Genomic DNA, 17,886 nt, shown 5'->3' with positions numbered 1-17,886 from the left:
GTTTTTCTGATTTGCTCTAAACAATAGTCACCATCATTATCAAGACACATGGGAGCAGTTTCAGTAAACATGTTGTTTTTCATACATATATAACAGATTAAGACAATCATATCCACACTTTACATTGTGTACTTATAGTAACTGTTATGTTTAATGACTTTGTCGTAAGGTGACAGCCCAGAACTCCAGCAGCAAGAAACGGGCATTAGACTTTTCTTTTTTTAATCACTGAGCAAAATCAATGATATAGGACTTGCTTCGAAGGTGTAGAAGCAGTGAGGTAATCCTGATTCATGAGACGAATTAGCGGCTTTACAGCCACTAAAGTGGGCTTTAATGCTCGACTTTCTTTTGCCTTCCGAGTGTGTACATATTGTCACTTTGCGCAACCGACGTCTCGATGGCTCGTTCAAGAATGACACTGAAGTTGATTTGAACACAAACAAACCCCACGCAGCAGAGTTAACACATCAGTCTTGTGGAAGAGTGAATTTAATTGTTAAAAAAGTGATTAACTATTGTCATCGCGCTCTCTCCAGGCAGCTGTTGATAAAATGTATCTTTCCTGTTCACTGAGCATAATCAGTTTACACAAAAGGAGCTCAGTGCGGGAAGCTTCATTTCAATAACACCAGAGAGAGCGAGGACCGCAGCAACATTTGTATGCTGGCTTTAAATATTTGCTGTGCGCTATTGTCAACACAGAACATCCCTTTTCTCTCATAAGACGCCCAACGTGAGGCTCGCTGCTTATCAAGGCTTTAAATATACACTGATGTAATATAACAGTGGCACTTCACTGTACAATTAATGATTACAACAGTCTGAGGATGCTTTCCAAATATATTTATTCCTGTCATATTTACACAGAATGTACACCAGCTGTCACCCACAAGAACACAACACAAAAGGCGCTTCCTCATGTTTCCCCGCAGAGCTACACCGTCAGCTGAAAGCCTCTTCATCAGCCGACATGTTCTGCTCCACTATCGTGTTCATGGGATGACCTGCAACACAAATCACAATCAATATTTGTACTTTCTCACAGCTTTTAAAGACCTAATGGCGTGTTTCCACAAGAGTCACAAGAATCAAACCGAACAATGCCGAACTGTATATAAGTTAAAAAGACTTAACAATCATGAAAACTTGTGTTAATCTCCAACATTTAGCAAGGACATGTCTAAAATGTCATCATTTAACAGAGGAGTCTGGTGTATTTAGCGACAGCACTGCTGAAAGCCAGCGATTGTGCGCGGTGAGTCACATTACAAACCCTGTCACTGTATTTAGCGACTGCGTCAGTCGTGGAGGAAGTATTGAATTAATCTTTTTAATTAACTGATTCTAATGATTCAGTATGCTGAAAACAACTGCTTTACAAGTCACTAAAACAAAGTCATGGCAGTTTCATGCAGCCGTGCTGTGATGACCCCGCCCACGTTGAGGAGGTACTATATTGTAAGGGCAAACCAACCAAACTGTGTAGCGCCGAGACGGTTCTATATGGTGGGAAAACGTCACTGGTCTTAAAGACCTAACTAAAAGACACCGATGATGGATTTGAAATCCTCATTGTTTTGACCTTCCAAACTTTTACATACTGTATATTTTGTCCGTTGGGCGCTGCCACTGTGAAGTGTCCAGGAACGAAAGAGCAAATTGCTGGATGTTATTTAGTCGGAGAGAAAAATAAACCACATCGAGACATATTTAGGGAGTAATCTCGAGTGACTTACAGCCTTAAGCAGAGCTGCTATAAATGTGTATAGACTTGATTCAGTGGGATTCACACTGGGGCACGTGGCTATTAAAAGTGCAGCGCGAGTTGAGAGCAGCAGGTTCCTCGCACTGAGGCTCCTGTTTTCGCTCTGTGGGCAGCTGTGAAAAAGAACACAGCACCTTTTTTAATTATCCGCACACAAAAGGCAGACAATGGCTGATATTGTGAACTGTTGACATGCTCCTTCTCAGGAGATTTTTAGCCTGTGTTGTGGCGCTTATGTCATCTACTTTAGGTGATACGTCCTCATCAGTTCGAAGACTGCACTTTGGGTTCTGCGACACTGTTATGGGCATTTTGCAGTGTCATTTTACACGCGGAAACAAATGATGAATAGAAAGTAATAGAAATGAACGGAAAATGAACATTTGTTGTAGCCCTGTGTTACTGTGCGAGTGTACATAAGGTAAACAGCAGCTCTGAATGACGACCTGCTGCTCAAACACACTGGGCTTTGTGCCTCTCCTCCCTGTTTGAATGCCTCCAGCACAACAAAAAAAAAAGAAAAAAGATGTGGACAGCTGCAGGCGGCCTCCAGACTCGACACTCTGAATGATAAAGAGCTGCTGCCGCTGCACTGATCACCTGCCTCCTCGCTGGAAACACATATTACACATTTCAGAATCTTTCGCCAAGTCTGTCCATCAAGGCCACTCATGCCCATTAGTGACAGCGTGATTCGTGTGAAATCCAAACAGCAATGGATTGTGACACTCCACCGGAGAGTAGAATCATAGGAAGACGAATCATAGGAAGGCACGCTGTCATACTCGACACTTAATGAGATCTCATCTCAAAGATATGTCTTGCTTTGTAACTTCTCAGTGATATTTAGAATGTGAGGTTTTACACCCTGCACCAAGTGTCTCTGCTTGTTTCAGACCATTACAGTTATCATTTACCTGCCTACTGTACATCAGCCATGTCCTTTAGACCAGTGTTTTCCAAACTTTCAGCATGGGGAAAGAGCAAATGTGTGCAAAATGTAGCTACAAATTCACAGCTATATATCTGTGACATTTAATGTCATTTTGAATTGGTAAACAAATCATTTTCAAGAGATATTTGGTCCTGACCAAGTCTTTGGGAATCACTGCTTTAGACTTAAATGTGCTTAAATTAACATTCAAATTAAAAAGGCACTCTTTGTCTTTGTCAGTTTGATGCAGGTGCTTTTCCCTCAGAGCCAGTACCCTGCATGATACCAGGTGAATGCTATTTTCTTCTTCAGTAGATGTCGAATAACATACTTCGTTTGTGTCATTTTTACGCAAGATTCCGTCCTGTTGGCAAAGAGAATTACACAAAGAAGGCAAGGCTTTAATATAAACACAGATGGTGTCCATTTTCTATGGCCATTTACACCATGCAGTCAGTTCTAACATCATCATGAAGTTTAAGCCCAAAAGTGTTTATTTTTCTGCTTTAACATAGCAACACAAGAGTATGTCCCCTTTGGTTTAAATGAGGGCTTTAAAGCACATTATGTTAAACTTACTGATGCCTTAAAAGGTAATTTGATGCTTATTTGCTGACTATGCAAATCAAACTCATCTACTCTATAAAAAGGTCGCATCTGTCAGGCCTCATTGTTGTTTACCATCGCAGATTTTTTCATTACACTTTGAAAAACTGTAATATCAAACCCAAAAATTTTCATTTTGACACTGAACAAGTAAAACCTAATTTAATCAGCCTTTCAATTACAAAAAAAAGGTTCCTAAAAAAACTGGCATGAAATTTAATCCAATATGCAAATTGAAGAGTTAAGCCAAAACAACACTTGGTTGAGATAACATAGCATGGCTGCAAGTTACTAAAACAGGATTTAAATTCTTATTATTGAACTTTTTATGTGCTTTTTTATGTTCTTTGATTTGAAGCAGTTTTTCCAGCTCATAAATACATCATAAATTAGGGTTGAACCACTTACGGAAAATATCAAATTGCAAATTTTCTGACAGATATTGCAATTGCGATTTGACTGGTGATATAACTTAAGTTCAGCATCATTTAAAAATTCACTGTGTAATGGATTTAAAATGTGATGGAACTAAACTGCTCAACTGCAATGCAACAACAAGAAATTGAAGAGAACTGTGACTAATACAGATTCTGAATTGGCATAAAACAAAGAACTTTGATTAATGAAACAGCATTGTTTCAAAACTGATTTAAGAAACAAGTAGCCCATTTGTAAATGCTCCTTTTAAGAGGACATAGAGAGCCTACCTTTAAAACATAAAGCCTGACTCAACAGTGCATGTAAACAAGCATGTGGGGCCTCACTAAACATTTAAATATTGAATTACAATGCAGCTCCTCTCTTTAGAAATAGGGACATGAACCCACAGGGGGACACAGGTCAGTGTGCTCCCACTAACAGATACATGGTCTTATTGATGTGGCTTATTGAAAGTGAAGCGTGTTCCCGCTGAAGTCTCGAGGGTCAGACAGGAAGTCCCCACAGCAGCAAGCACAGAGATGACTAATGAGGGCGAGAGATGTGACAGAACAAAGATGTCCAGGACATCGAGGAGTGAGTGAGTGAGTGAGTGAGCAAACTCACCCACACAGAAACACATGGAAACATGATTTAGTTAAAAAAATTCACTTCACTCAGCCTTACACAACAACTGTTTATGATATAATATAATATAATAATAAAAAAAGTTATCTTTGATCTTGTTTTGCTTCTCGAGTTGGACCAGGGAAATGATTGCACAATGTTACCTTGGCAACGAAGAAACTACAACAATCCACTTAAAGTCTATAATTTGTCATGAGGATAAACATAATAGGATTTATGTGCCGAATCACGCAATTAATGAACACGGCTGTAAGTTAGATTTTTGTGTCCCTTAATACTGAAAGTAAATTTACTTACTTAAGTATTTAACCACTGTTAAATGCTGTATAGTGCTTATAAATACAACATTTTATTATAAATACTAATTATTTGTTACAAATGTATTCCATCCTGAGTACAATATGTTCTCGATCTATGCAACAAAACATACATACATACGGCACTTTGAACAAACACACAGCGTCAGAACATCTTGTGCAAATATAAATCTAATGACAAATTAAATGTGTCTTGTGCGGCAGAGTCTGTCTAAGGAAGACATATGTTCCTTCACACATGTTTTCAGTGCGATCATTAGGGAGGACATCTGTCCAAAGTGTCCTTGATCGTGTCGCTGCCAAATAAGGAAACGAGGATGCACGCGGTCACAGTGAATTTCATTAACTTCTCTCTCTCCCTCTCTCTGTCTCTCTCTCGGTGTTCTTATGACCAATAGCAAAGGTGATCCCCAGAACCCTCACTGTGTCAGTTACCTGAGAGTGGCATTAAGCTGGATGTGTACTCCTGACCCACTAACAAGCATGCTCTCAGGAGACAGTGGAGTGGGTAATTAGGCCCTTTTTTTCTGGGTCTGAACAGATACATCTTATGTTCAGACAGTTCAACAATCAATGCATGGACGGCTCCACTGGCTGCTTGGCTGTGCTCCAGAAGCGCAAGAGGGGTTAAAAAAAAATCATGCCACCACTGAAGTGGAAGGGTGGACGGCACAGGATGGTAGAGCTGACAAACAAAATGCACTCTCAGTTTCCATCCGTGTAACTTTTGGCCGCTCTGCGATTGCTCTGCTGCAAACAGAGATCATCAGCAGAGGAGGAGACAAAAGCCAAGTAGCCAAACTCTACGTCCAGTCGTCCCTGATACGCGGAACAGACAGGAGTGGAACAAGGTTGTGGCTCGTGTAGGAAGCGCAATGATATGGAATGGAAAAGGAAAAAAATGAAACTCAGAATGGTATAATAAATCATGTCAGTGATGCATTAACACATTCATGAGGCAGAGAGATGAAAGGAAATGGGTAAAACTTATAATGACCTCTACTGCGTGGATGAAAAGATCAGCATTTCCACAGTCATTTAAGCTCCCAGGATTTATTTTTCAAAGAATTTTCGGCTGTATTTTGCACCTTTTATTCAAATAACTAGGCATTTGGGTTGTTGATACTTAGCTGGTGAAAAAAGGCACAGTGAGTAAGATTTCCTGTTCCAAACATGTAGAAGAACAGTGTTTACTTTGTTCATTAAAAACATGGTGGTCCTACATGTTGAACTCCTGACAAAACACAAATGTATACATTCAGATGACTGGACGCTCACAATAAATACCCTATTTTAAGTTAAATAGAAATACTGCATAACAATAATAAGCCAGGGTGATACATGATGTCGATTTGCCTCTCAGGAAGAGAGTTCTGGATTCAGCTTCCTTTTTGTGAAGGTTTTATATGATCTCCCTCTGTGCCTCGAAGGCTTTTCTCCAGGCACTCAAGTTTTATTTAGAGTGTTTGAGTGTGCAGGTTAGGTTAACTGGTGGCTCTAAATTATGCAAAGACGTTAATGTGAGCATAAATGGTTGTTAGTCTGTGTGTGTGTGTGTTGGCTCTGTGATAGGCCGCGACCTGTCAGAGGTGGATGTCACATCTCGTCCCAGTGTCAGCTGTTGGCTTTCAAAATATTAGTAGAATACAGTAAATGGACTATGGATGCTTATAAAAGCATGCAAAATAAGATTTTAAATTTGTTTTTTTACGCACATTTGATTGCTCTGTTTTCAAAAAGATTCTGTCATTTATTTTGATGCTGTTGTTTGATCCAGCTAATCATTTCGACACTTAAGTAGAACGACACAAATTAAACTCCCCAGAGTGGAGTATATTTGCATGAGTGCTTCATCTTTTCAATTAGTTTTCGTCTGAAAATGATTTTATTTTCCCCTCATAAACAGCAGAAATATAGTTCAGTAAATATCCAGTGTGCCGTCTTCAAATTTAAAAAAAGAAAAACACTGCCACCTAGTGGACAACACAGGCCATTATTTTTTTTAAATTTCTTACCTGAACACTGCAGTAGCTCAAGAGAAGCTGATGCTCCCTGCAGAGGAGTAGTAGCCCGTACAGTCTGTCGAGTATCTCTGGGACAGCAGCACATTTTTCAGCTCAAACTCTCCAAAACCGTAAGCACCAAATTTCTGTCATGAAAACACAGGAAATCAAAGGATCAAAAGTATCAAATAATGACTTAAAAACCATGACAATACAAAACTGCCTTATTCGTTTTAGCAACTCTGGCATTAACTTTTAATGTGTCTTCCTAATATCCTCCCAGTGAATAATTTAGAAGCAGGCACAGACATTAAAAAGAGTCAACTCCACTGATGTAAACTGGTGTTACCATGGTAACAGATGGCTGAACATTTTGTGTCTTAAAATTTAAATAATTTTTCAAACATAAGTTTTTGCTCTGCAGTGACGGTTTTAGGTTCACATAAAAAGTAACAGCAATAGAGAAACACTTTCCTCCGTATTGTCCTCATTATGATACATTAAGTATAATCCATAATCAGTTGCACAGACGATGATGAAAAGAATGGTTGTTTGAGTTCAATGTCTATAATTTGCTGCCCTTGTGTCTGAAGCCTGGAAAAAGGTTTATTTGTGTAATATCATTTGAAATTATTGTTGTAGTGTGGCTAGTGTGGCTCTGTATCTTAACTTGACGGTGTCTTGTGAGCCTGTTTGGGCGAGGCATATTTTTTATGGATGATATGGCAATAAAAAGAGATCAATTAATCATGTACAGCAACAATATGACATGTCATTTGGGACAGACTGTTTTAAGATGTGAGCTCTAATCCAATGATTCAATAACACCTTATGTGTGTCTCTTCCCTCGCTATTATTATTATTAATGACTGCTGACTTTTCACTCTGCCTTTACTGCCACTGTTTTGAAAACCAGTCTTTAAGAAGGCAGTACTGTATAAAAATGTTTCTTCATACCAAAACCTGAACCCAAATATTTCTGCTGGGTGACAAGCAGCAGATTTTCTTTTAGCTTTTTTGTGTGAAATGTTCAAATCATTAGGAACTTTTACTGGTAACTATTGACTTTTTACCATGTTGAAAATATGTCTAAAGCGAGCTGCTCTGACTGGAACCGACCAGACTTGGTCTAACTTTTGTCTAACAATAAAAGGTGCAGTATGTTAGACAATAATTCTATTATTTACTTTTTGTGTAATAATAATTGTCACTTTTCCACAATACAGTTCTAGCACTACTTGGCTCGGCTCTACTCGGTTTGGTTTGTCAGGCATGTCGTTTTCCAAGTTATTTTACTAAACTATACTAAAAAAATCACCAGGCACCAGGTACTATCCTTAATGACAGGAGTCGAACCGTGCAGAGCCGAGTCGTGCTAGAGCTGTATAGTGAAAAAGCGCCAAATGTTTCACTCCTTGACACGAGAGCAGCTTTTTGTGAGTTGACATGTGCTTGTCATAGCAAACGCTGACTCTGATGCCTGTCGCACACCAGCATTAGTGATGACGTCTGTTGACAGATGTCCTGTCCTCAGTGGAGCCTATGGTGTGGGAGTTTTAGGCAGATGCACATTACACTCATGTCATACCAGACTGAATCACTGTCCACACACTGTTACAGACTGGAGGGAATATTCACAAAATAATTCTTGTTTTGAAATCGGGGGCGACCAAAACTACTTTCTAACAGATTGTGTAATTAACTACTTTATTACAATTAATTGAGATACATTAAAGTGCACCTAACCTGCGAAAAGATTAATTTAGTAATCGATTAATAGTTGAGTATTTGAGTAATTGTTTCAGCTCTAATCATTTCCTAACATAATTGATTCATTTTGCATTTTCATTTGCAGTTCAATTGAATTTAAATGTCTTTTATTTGCTTGCTAAAAGACCGGGTGTTCAATGACATCCCATCTCACACAGATAAATCTGGGAAAACAGATGTCAGGTAGTGAGTCCATGTCTGTGTATGTTTGTAATTTAGTGGTGTGGAAGTGCAGCCAGGACTAAATGTCCTCTAACCTTCAATATGTTCCTGGCATCAAAAGCCTCTCTGTCGCTCACAGTGTGTCTTCCTGCACCGCCCGTGTCTTCAACTAGGAGAGAAAACACCACAGAGTGTTCAAGACATACATTATAAAAAAATAAAGATATGTTATCTCCTGATCAAATAAAGAGCTGTATTTGCTGACACAGATCTTCAGTTGTAGTTAAATAAGGTGAGATCAAGGTCAGTTACTTTATGACAGAAGCTTGTGTAAAGGTAAACAAGGTCCGCTGTGACATTGACCCGCTCTTGTTTTGTGTTGTCAGTCTGCCCAGAACAAATTTGACAAGTGGATCTGGACTTAATCCATGACCAAACTGAATGAGGCCATTGTCACAGCACTGGGAAAGCATGCAGCCTGGTGCACGTAAACAAGAGCTGTGGCCAAACACGGAGCTAGCTGCCTGATGCTGCCTCCCTGCAGGAATTTGTTGCCATGATTGTTGAACATTCAGCTTTGTCGTCACTGCAGATTCAGTATGTGCCAAAACACAACAAGAGGACATTGGCTAATAGGTTCGGGGGAGGAGTGGCCGATGTCATCACAGCAGGTTGATAACAAGCTACAGACGCAGATGCTGTTTGTGTTTCTGCTGGTTAGCATGTCATGTGTATGTCATGTTTGTTTTTTTTTAACCTGTGGAGTCCTTTCTGAACAGAGTGTTCATCACAGTGCCGTGCAGCTTCACTCTGTCCCACTCTCTGACCATCAGCCCCACTGACACAAAGTGCTCCACCAGCCGGTCTGCAATAACCTGCAACCTAAAAGAAATATTAAATCAGTATCAAAAAAAGGCCCCAAAATGTCTTAATAGGATTCATCTCTAATCCACTTACTTGTCAGATCTGTCTTTCACATTGACTTTAGCGTACAAGACATCCACCATGGCTGGGTCATCATTCATGTACTCTATTCCCGTCACCTCTAACGGCAGAGGTTTTCCATCCGCGATGTCTCTGATGAAAAAGCACACTCATGTTTACAGCTGAGCATTGCACCTGTTTTACACTGTTACTCTACAGTTTGACCTGCAGCTCTTGGGTTATAGTTATAGAAAACTATACATGGTGGTTTTAAAATTTCTTACAGTACAGACAGGAGTACCTGTGTTGGATGTAAACCTGATTGGGCTAAACTCAGCTTGGGTTAAGGCCTAATTTCTTATGATGGCATATATATTAAACCTCTGTTAAATTACAATTACATGATATAAAATGAATATCATCTGTAATAAAAGATTGGACTTTGCTGTGTTTGTGAAGAAGAGCGGAGTCTGTGACAACAGACACATTTTTAGCCTTAACTGTGTAATCTTATCTGAGTGTAATAATCAGATCCATCCCAACCAAATCTAATGTAATTTCCCTTCTCATATGTACAAAGACAGTGTTATTAAATCCCACAAGATAAGGGTGGTGATAATTCTATTATGTGTGTATTTGGTTTAGAAATAACCATGAATGGCCAATTAAAATATATTAATATCTCAGTCTAGAATCATAAATGTATGATTTAATTTGGAAAAACAGACTAAAACATTTCTTATAGCTGGACACAGCAAACATTTTGATCAAACATTACTAAAACCTTTGTTTCTTAGTGACTTTTTAAAAATGGAGGATTTGTGCCTTAGTTGTACAGCAGCAGGATAGTGACTGACTAAAAATGAACTACAGTGCTCATGTGTATTGTCATAGAGGGATAAGTCAGACAGACAAAAAGCTTTATGGCAAAGAGGTACAGTACATTATATTGGGCTTTAGCTTCACATGCAACACTTGATCGCAGAAGGTTTTCTTAGTCATTGCTAACCATGAAAAAAACGTTCATTATTACCAGTAGTTAAAGTTTTCTTTCAATAAAAACAGTATTAGATAAATGAAGTTACTATTCAATGTCAGTCTTAGAAGATATAATGACTTTGTCTGAGCCCCCACCTGATGAAGGTCTGACACTCTTGGAGTTGCTCACATGCTTTTCTCACTTCCATCTCATTTAACAAAGACAAGGTGCCAATTGTCAGGTGAAGCTTTGCAGGGTTCTGAAAGATGCTCCCCTCTACTCCATGATCCTACACAATGATTTACAACAATTAGTGAAAACAAAGTATTAATACATAGCCATCAGTGACCCTTATTTTGATTAATTACAATTTCCTGTAAGCTACCTCATTGAGATGGTTGAGAAATTGACGATAATAAAAATGTGCAGAGGTTCAGAATCTATACCTGTGAACACTGCTGTAACACCTGATCTTTAAATCTCAGGAATCCTTCTTGGATTTTGGGATCATTAAGAGGAAATGACAGGAAGTGTGTGAAAGGCTGCTTTCTCCGGAAACTGTCAACAAGGACCTCAACTCGTGTGAGTGCAGATGACACTGCAGCTTTGTGGGAGCCTGTGATAACTGTCAGAAAAGATGAAGACAACACTAAAAGACTGTTTCTTTAAATGCAATTTCTAATAATTTTACAGAGGTTAGATTAATTCTTACCAATCTGTCCTTCCACTCCCTGTTTGGGGATGTTTATTGATGTCTTTGTGTCCATCTCTAAGCGTCTACGTGTCTCTCCCTTTTTCCCAATGATATATCTGTGGAATCAATCAAACAAGAAAACACTCTGAGCCTTTTATTGCTGCATGTTTTTGAAGCTGAGGAAAAAACAGAAACATCATAGCATCATGTGCATTTTGTAGATCACTTACTTGTAAAGAACACTTGGAACATCAATGGCACAACGATATCCTTTATCAGTCTCTTGGATGATGTAGCTGTCACAGGTTTCGTCTTCCACAAGCTCTTCACTTTCTGGTGATTCAACAATATGCATTGTTTTCCCTTTATTGATGCTACAACCTTTAATTATTATAAATAGTATAATTATCAATCAATCGATTAATTTCTCGGTTAATCCATCGGTAGGTTTATAAAATGTCAGAAAATAGATATTTAGTTCTGCTGGATTTATTTTTATATGGACCAAAGCAAACCTGAAATGAGGTTGAATAGTAATAATAAAGAAAATACTCAAACCCATGTGCAAAACAGTTGGAAATCAATTAAGTAGTAAGCAGTAGTAGTGTCTTCCAAAAAACACCATACAATTCAATCAGTTATAGAAATGTTCAATCGTCACCTCTTCAGCTAATTTAAACACAAACTGGACATTGTAGTCTTTATGGACACATTATTGTTGTACTAAACTGCTTTAGTTTTAGCTCAGTGTACAGTGTAACAGGGTAATTCCTGCTTATAACACTGACTAACCTGGTGGTCCCATATAGGAGAACTCCTCTTCTTCCTCATATTGTTCCTCCTTTATGGTATTTTTGCGATATATTCTTCCATTTATATTGATGAGAGACGGGCGTAAAACTTCCATGATGAAAACGTGACAACGTTGGCTAAAGATAAGTGAAACAGACAGTTATAAACTATATAGCTGTCGGTTAATTTAGCATGGTGAGTTGGTAGCTTCTTTTTCTTCTTCTTTGAAATCTCACGGAGGCTGGCATTAGTTGCATTACCGCTCCCTGCTGGTTGTAGTTTTGTACGACTTGTATTCTACTTCAGACGTGCTTTACGTAAAGTCCCAATCGCATATAATTGTATTATATTTTGTTATATATATTTTTTCACAATATTATATGCAATATATGACTATGTAATTCATATGTTACAGGTAACAGAAGTGAAATCAAGCGTGGGGGTGGCAGTGTTGCAACTTAGCGGAGGCAAGCTGTCGTAAAACTCGAGAGAAGAAGAAGAGGAGTCGATTCAATCGTAAAATGCTGCATTTGTCGTAAATAAAGTGTAGGTGTCCAGAGAATACAAACATTACAACAAGCATAGATAGGTATATAAATCTAAAAAAATAACCACATGTTAACTTGGGCGTCGACAGTTAGTTCGTATTGTCCATAAACAGGTAAGTTGTTTAATCGCTGTGTCTAATTACACTCGTGCCGCCCGGTTATTGACTTTATTTGGTCTTAGCAGGATAGCTCCTCGCCACCGTGTAGTTGCTGCAGTCGGTTAGCACAAACTCGCTAACATCAGACGCTGATGCTATCGAGTTTACATGTTTTATTCTCACGTGTCAACTGGCTATATCTCATGTTTTGGTGGTTTTGTGGACAGACATGTGGCGTAATCTGCATTCTTTCAAATGTGTATGTTTAGTATGTTAGGAACATTTTTCTGTCAAATGTATATTCGTTGCATTTGGCACTTCCACCTAATGTGTATTACCAGTGTTTTGACATGCAGTTTTTCATTGTTTGGAGCAGTCTGTCTGAACAGAATTCATTGGTCATTTTACCAACCGTAAGCTTCCCTTCAAAAGTGACACGCGTGTTCATGTTTAACATAAAATGCTGTGTGGTAATTTGCATGAACAGACGAGTTGATAACTGCCTTCTGTCAGACTTATTTTATTGCAGCTCTGCTTTGTGGAAAAATAGCATGTGGTGCATTTTAATTTTCTCAATCTGTAGGCATACCTGATGAATTTCAAATAATACATCTGCAAGTTGTTGAAATATCTATGTTTTGACAAATATGTATGAAAATGTGTTCTGGTTCCAATTCTTGAACAAATCCTGAGTTGTCTGCCTTCCTGAAGATTTTGTATGTGGTTTCTGAAGGTTTCTGAAGACCATGGCGGCGTCTTCTTCGTCCTCTTCTGCGGGAGGTGTGAGCGGCAGCTCAGTGACTGGCTCTGGATTCAGTGCTTCAGAACTCATCCCACCAAGGAAGGTCCTGTACACATATCCTAAAGGTGCAGGTGAAATGATGGAAGGTATGTCATAAAAACACCCAGCATGTAAGCTAAATAGAATACTGTACTTTTCAATGGTAACATTTGAGTCGACGTTTGAAATTCAACCAAAGTCGAACGTATTCTGCCTTTTTAATGTCTGTTTCATTGTTGAGACTCAGTTTACAGTCATGCTACCTTGTGACAAATTCTGCAGCTAAATTTTGTTCGCTGCAATGTTGTAACTTTTGTTGGTATTATCAAATTTCATACTCATCTCTATTCTCTTTATAATATATTGTAAAGCTTCTAAACTACTACACACCTCTTTCTGCTTTGTAACCACAGTACATTTAGCACCCTAACGTTGTGGCAGAACCGTAAGTGCCATACACCTGTTTCAACTAAATGAACGGCAAACTGCCATTTAAGTAAAAACCTTCATATATCTTTGAGATTGTGAAATTGATTTTTATGACTCCTTAAGTGTGTTACTTTTGGTTGCCCACTATTTGCCCAACATGTATGTCTTCTAAATCTACTTTTAATCCAACCAAACAAAAACATGTGCCAAAATGCATCAGCAGTTGTTTATGTGTGTCAAATTAAGTCGAGACATGTGAATATTTTGTCCTAAACCGATTTCTATCCATTTTTTTTGCTCACTTTAACATGAGAACACACTACATTTTTCAATTTTGTTTGAATTGTTCCACATGTTACTGTACAGATCTTTAGTTGGCTGATATTCATTTAGTTATGTAATTCTTACTCCAAGAAACGGACACTAGCTGTTTGGGATTATTTGGCTGTGAATATGCCCTCTAATAGATGCCATTTTATTTATAAGTGTTTACTCTCTGGTAAAACAGTTCTGTGTCTCAGTGAGACTACCCCATTAAGTGAAGATTAAATATTGTAAGATGGAAATCTTTATATATACAGAGAGCGCACATTTGACCTAATGAGTGAGTCATGAACTGTCTGTATCCCTCGTGCATTTTCGTCACCGTTTTTCCTTACGTGCTGCAGATCATGAACTGTTATGTCCACGCCACAGAGCTGAGCATCACTTTTTCTGACTGACGTATGCAGGACAGACTCTGCAATAATTACAATGTCATGGAAAAATCTGCTGATTTTATTGTCTTCTACTCATCAGAGGAAGAAAAAAAACTGTGGTGTTTCACAATAATGACATTTTCACCCACAAGTAACATATATAGAATAAAGCATTGTGTGAATGCTTTTGGTTCTGCTTTTATACTTGAATAACATTTTAAATGATTTAGGTTTCATGTTTGATGAGTAAATCCACTGTGTGTTGTTTTGTTCCAGTCTGTTCCCCTGATGAAATGTGTTTTCCCTTGCCTTTAAATGACATCAACATATGACTTTAACCCTAACCCTCATGGGTTCGTAATGGAAAACTAATACATCTTGATGGAAAAAGAGGAATCACCATAACAGTTTTATTTAAAGCTGGGGAGTAAGACACAGCATGTAATTTCTGTTAAATGTTTTGCCTCAGCTTTGTAGATGTTTGATGATGTCTGTCCAGGATTTGAAAACCACAATTGACAAATTTCGCCCAGGATAAATCAAATTCTTTAGTCAGTCAGTCAGTCATCTGAATTTTTGTTGTGATACATATATCCTTAGTTTATCTTCTCCAGATTCAATGTTTTTTCCAACAGGTAACAGTTGATCTGATCTTCTGGGCTTTTTAAGTGGATTAAAAAGAAGAAAGGGTTGCATTTTCGGAAAAATGCTTTTATTGTGATGTTGAATAAGTGGCACAAGCTGGGACCCGTCGCTCATTTTCAGTTAATCTGTTGATTATTAGTTGTTTGATCCATAATTTGTCTGAAAATGGCAGAAAATCTGTTTTCCCCCAAACCTAAGAATGACATCTTCATATTTCTTGTTTTGTCCACAAACCAAAGATATTCAGTTTACCTTTAAAAAAAAAAAAGATTTAAGAAGCCATAAGGTGATCACATTTAAGAATACCTAGTCAATTATTATTTTAAAGATAACTCAAACTGATTATTCACTTTTCAAAATCTTAATCTTTAATCTTATTTCAGTAGTCAGAATAATTGCTACTAAATACAGTTAGGCCTGTGTCTTTAAAAAACATGTATTTGAACATGCATTGAAGCCTAATTTCTGTTTTCCTAAAAGCTTGTTATAATCCTGTGTTGCTGGTCCACCCTCTTCCCTCATTCATTGGCCTCCACAGAGAGGATTTGTTTACGGGAGCAAAAGACCATCTGCCTCCTCACTCCTCTTTGTTGCCCGTGCAGCTCTAACTACTCTAATTAAAGTGATTAGTTTGCCAGCAGAGCACTGCAAGTTTGAAAACAACCAACAGTGTAATCAGGCCAGCAATGCAGCGATGCTATGGGTCTCACGCTGCTCCTCTTTGTTTTCATGTGTCTGTGTCATAATATTATTTGTCTTTTTAAATAAGGCTGCAATTACACATTATATTATTTATAAAGTTTAGTTGACTAAGGATTCAGTTCCGAATTTTAAAGAAATTTTTTGATTCAACATCTCAGTTATTGTGTTTTCTTTATTTTAAGACGGCTCTGACAGATTTTTATGTGAGTCCGTGTTCAGCTACCAAGTGGCCTCCACGTTGAAACAAGTGAAACACGGTAAGCCAACAGCTGCATGTGCAACAATTGTTCATTTTACATGATTTAATAAAGACGACTCCACTGATTCAGTGTTTCCATCCCTCCAGATCAACAAGTGTCCCGAATGGAGAAACTTGCAAGTTTAGTGGAGGAGCTGGAAGCAGACGAGTGGCGTTACAAACCGATTGAACAACTGTTGGGTTTTACGCCATCTTAAGTAAAGGGATTCTGATGCCTTTGTGCATCATAAACCAGCCAAATAAAAAGGGAATGTGATTTGTTAAGTTAATAAATCGCATTCCCTCTTATGGTTTTTATTGTTTATCTTTAGTGTAAAATGTTCTCTGCAGATATTAAAATGTGAATGTGCCCTCTCTTTCTTGTACGGACATTGTTTACTTTACTTTATTTACTTTATATTCATCATAGAAGGGCAAATGAAAATCTTTGTATCATATGTACTAAGCGTACATGTAAATACATTTCCTTCTGGTTTGGGTGAGTGAAGCATCGCCAGGCCACCTTCTCTTTGCCTCAGGCAAAAAAAAAAATAATGTAATAGATCTGTGGTTTTTTTCCACTTCGCTGCACCGTAACTCTAAAAACCTGGTGCCTGTTCACTCTCCTCTTCTCTCAGTAGAATCTCTGGAGAAAACAAAGCTTGTGAATAAAGTCATTCTTTGATACTTAATGTGCCAGTTTCTATTTATGTCTATTATGTTGTACATAGAAGAATAAGTCTTTGTTCTGTTCACACATTAGCCTGTTGAGCATGTTCTTTTTTTGTGTGATTTTGAATAAGCCGAAGCCCGAAACTAACTGATGTTATTGTTTCCGTGTCATGTCCCTGCGGTGTGTGTGTGTGTGTACAGCGAGCAAACGTGCAGATCTTGGTGTTTTGCTCAGTGAGAGAGAGAGTGTTTTCAAACAAGTGAGGGGTGGGAGCGCACAGAACGTCCTGTTCTGTGCGAGTGTCTCAGGACGGCACTGGCCCCTGTAAGACACGCCTCCGGCTGCTGCAGCTTACATTTCCTTGTGCAGAGTCCAGAACACGACGCCTCATTTCACAACACACTTTCTAGGATTTAACTTTAACAAGTGTTTTTGTATGAGCCACAGAAGCTTGTAACCATAGTCCCTCTGTATGTTAAACAAGAGGCGGTCTCTTTTTTTTCCTCTCCAAAACTGAGTGACAATGAATGAATCTATGAACACCCCCCCCCAGAAATGTTCCAGCACGTTTAAAGAACAGCCCATCCCACTCACATGTTGGTATGTAGCACATATCTGGCTGCAGTCCAAAATGTTCCTCGAGTAAACATTGGGTGTATGGCAAGTATCATATGGCCCTGCCACATGTACACACACAAACAGCAGTCGCTCCTGTTTTGCACAACGCACGTTTCAACGTTTCTGTCTGGTTTGTCATGTCTATTTTATACATTTTGTTGCTTTCTAGCTATAAGCTTGTGTTTCTATCTCATTTATCATGACAGTGTCACACATTTCCCTGCTTTCTTGCTATTTGCTTGTGTTTCTAATTCACTTCACCATAATCTAGTTGCACGTGACAATATTTTCTTGCATTTGTTTCTCATTCATCAAAACAATATTACACATTTCTTCCTATTTGTTTGTATTACTATCATAACACATGCACATTTTACAGTTTTCTTGCTCTTTACTTGTGTTTTTTGTCTATTTTGTCCTGACAATGTGACACATTTTTCAC

General features: G+C 38.3%; 2 protein-coding genes across 2 annotated transcripts; one reads left to right on the top strand and one right to left on the bottom strand.

Annotated features, from left to right (window-relative positions):
• Window positions 1–831: 831 nt before the first annotated feature.
• Window positions 832–12,257, bottom strand: ascc1 (activating signal cointegrator 1 complex subunit 1). Its single transcript, XM_044013940.1, has 10 exons — window positions 12,015–12,257; window positions 11,453–11,555; window positions 11,241–11,338; window positions 10,975–11,153; window positions 10,684–10,817; window positions 9,583–9,702; window positions 9,383–9,507; window positions 8,721–8,794; window positions 6,706–6,839; window positions 832–1,007 (listed from the first exon to the last, which is right to left on the bottom strand). Exons 1-9 carry the CDS (start codon window positions 12,127–12,129, stop codon window positions 6,723–6,725), a joined length of 1,065 nt encoding a protein of 354 aa, XP_043869875.1. The 5' UTR covers window positions 12,130–12,257; the 3' UTR covers window positions 832–1,007; window positions 6,706–6,722.
• Window positions 12,258–12,530: 273 nt separating this feature from the next.
• Window positions 12,531–16,840, top strand: anapc16 (anaphase promoting complex subunit 16). Its single transcript, XM_044013942.1, has 4 exons — window positions 12,531–12,675; window positions 13,394–13,548; window positions 16,098–16,172; window positions 16,262–16,840. Exons 2-4 carry the CDS (start codon window positions 13,407–13,409, stop codon window positions 16,369–16,371), a joined length of 327 nt encoding a protein of 108 aa, XP_043869877.1. The 5' UTR covers window positions 12,531–12,675; window positions 13,394–13,406; the 3' UTR covers window positions 16,372–16,840.
• The last annotated feature ends 1,046 nt before the right edge of the window (window positions 16,841–17,886 follow it).

This window comes from Solea senegalensis, linkage group LG18, assembly GCF_019176455.1.
Source record: "Solea senegalensis isolate Sse05_10M linkage group LG18, IFAPA_SoseM_1, whole genome shotgun sequence".
Classification (NCBI taxonomy): Eukaryota; Metazoa; Chordata; class Actinopteri; order Pleuronectiformes; family Soleidae; genus Solea; species Solea senegalensis.
Note: the sequence above shows the minus strand (reverse complement) of the source record. Positions and strands in the feature narration are given on the sequence as shown.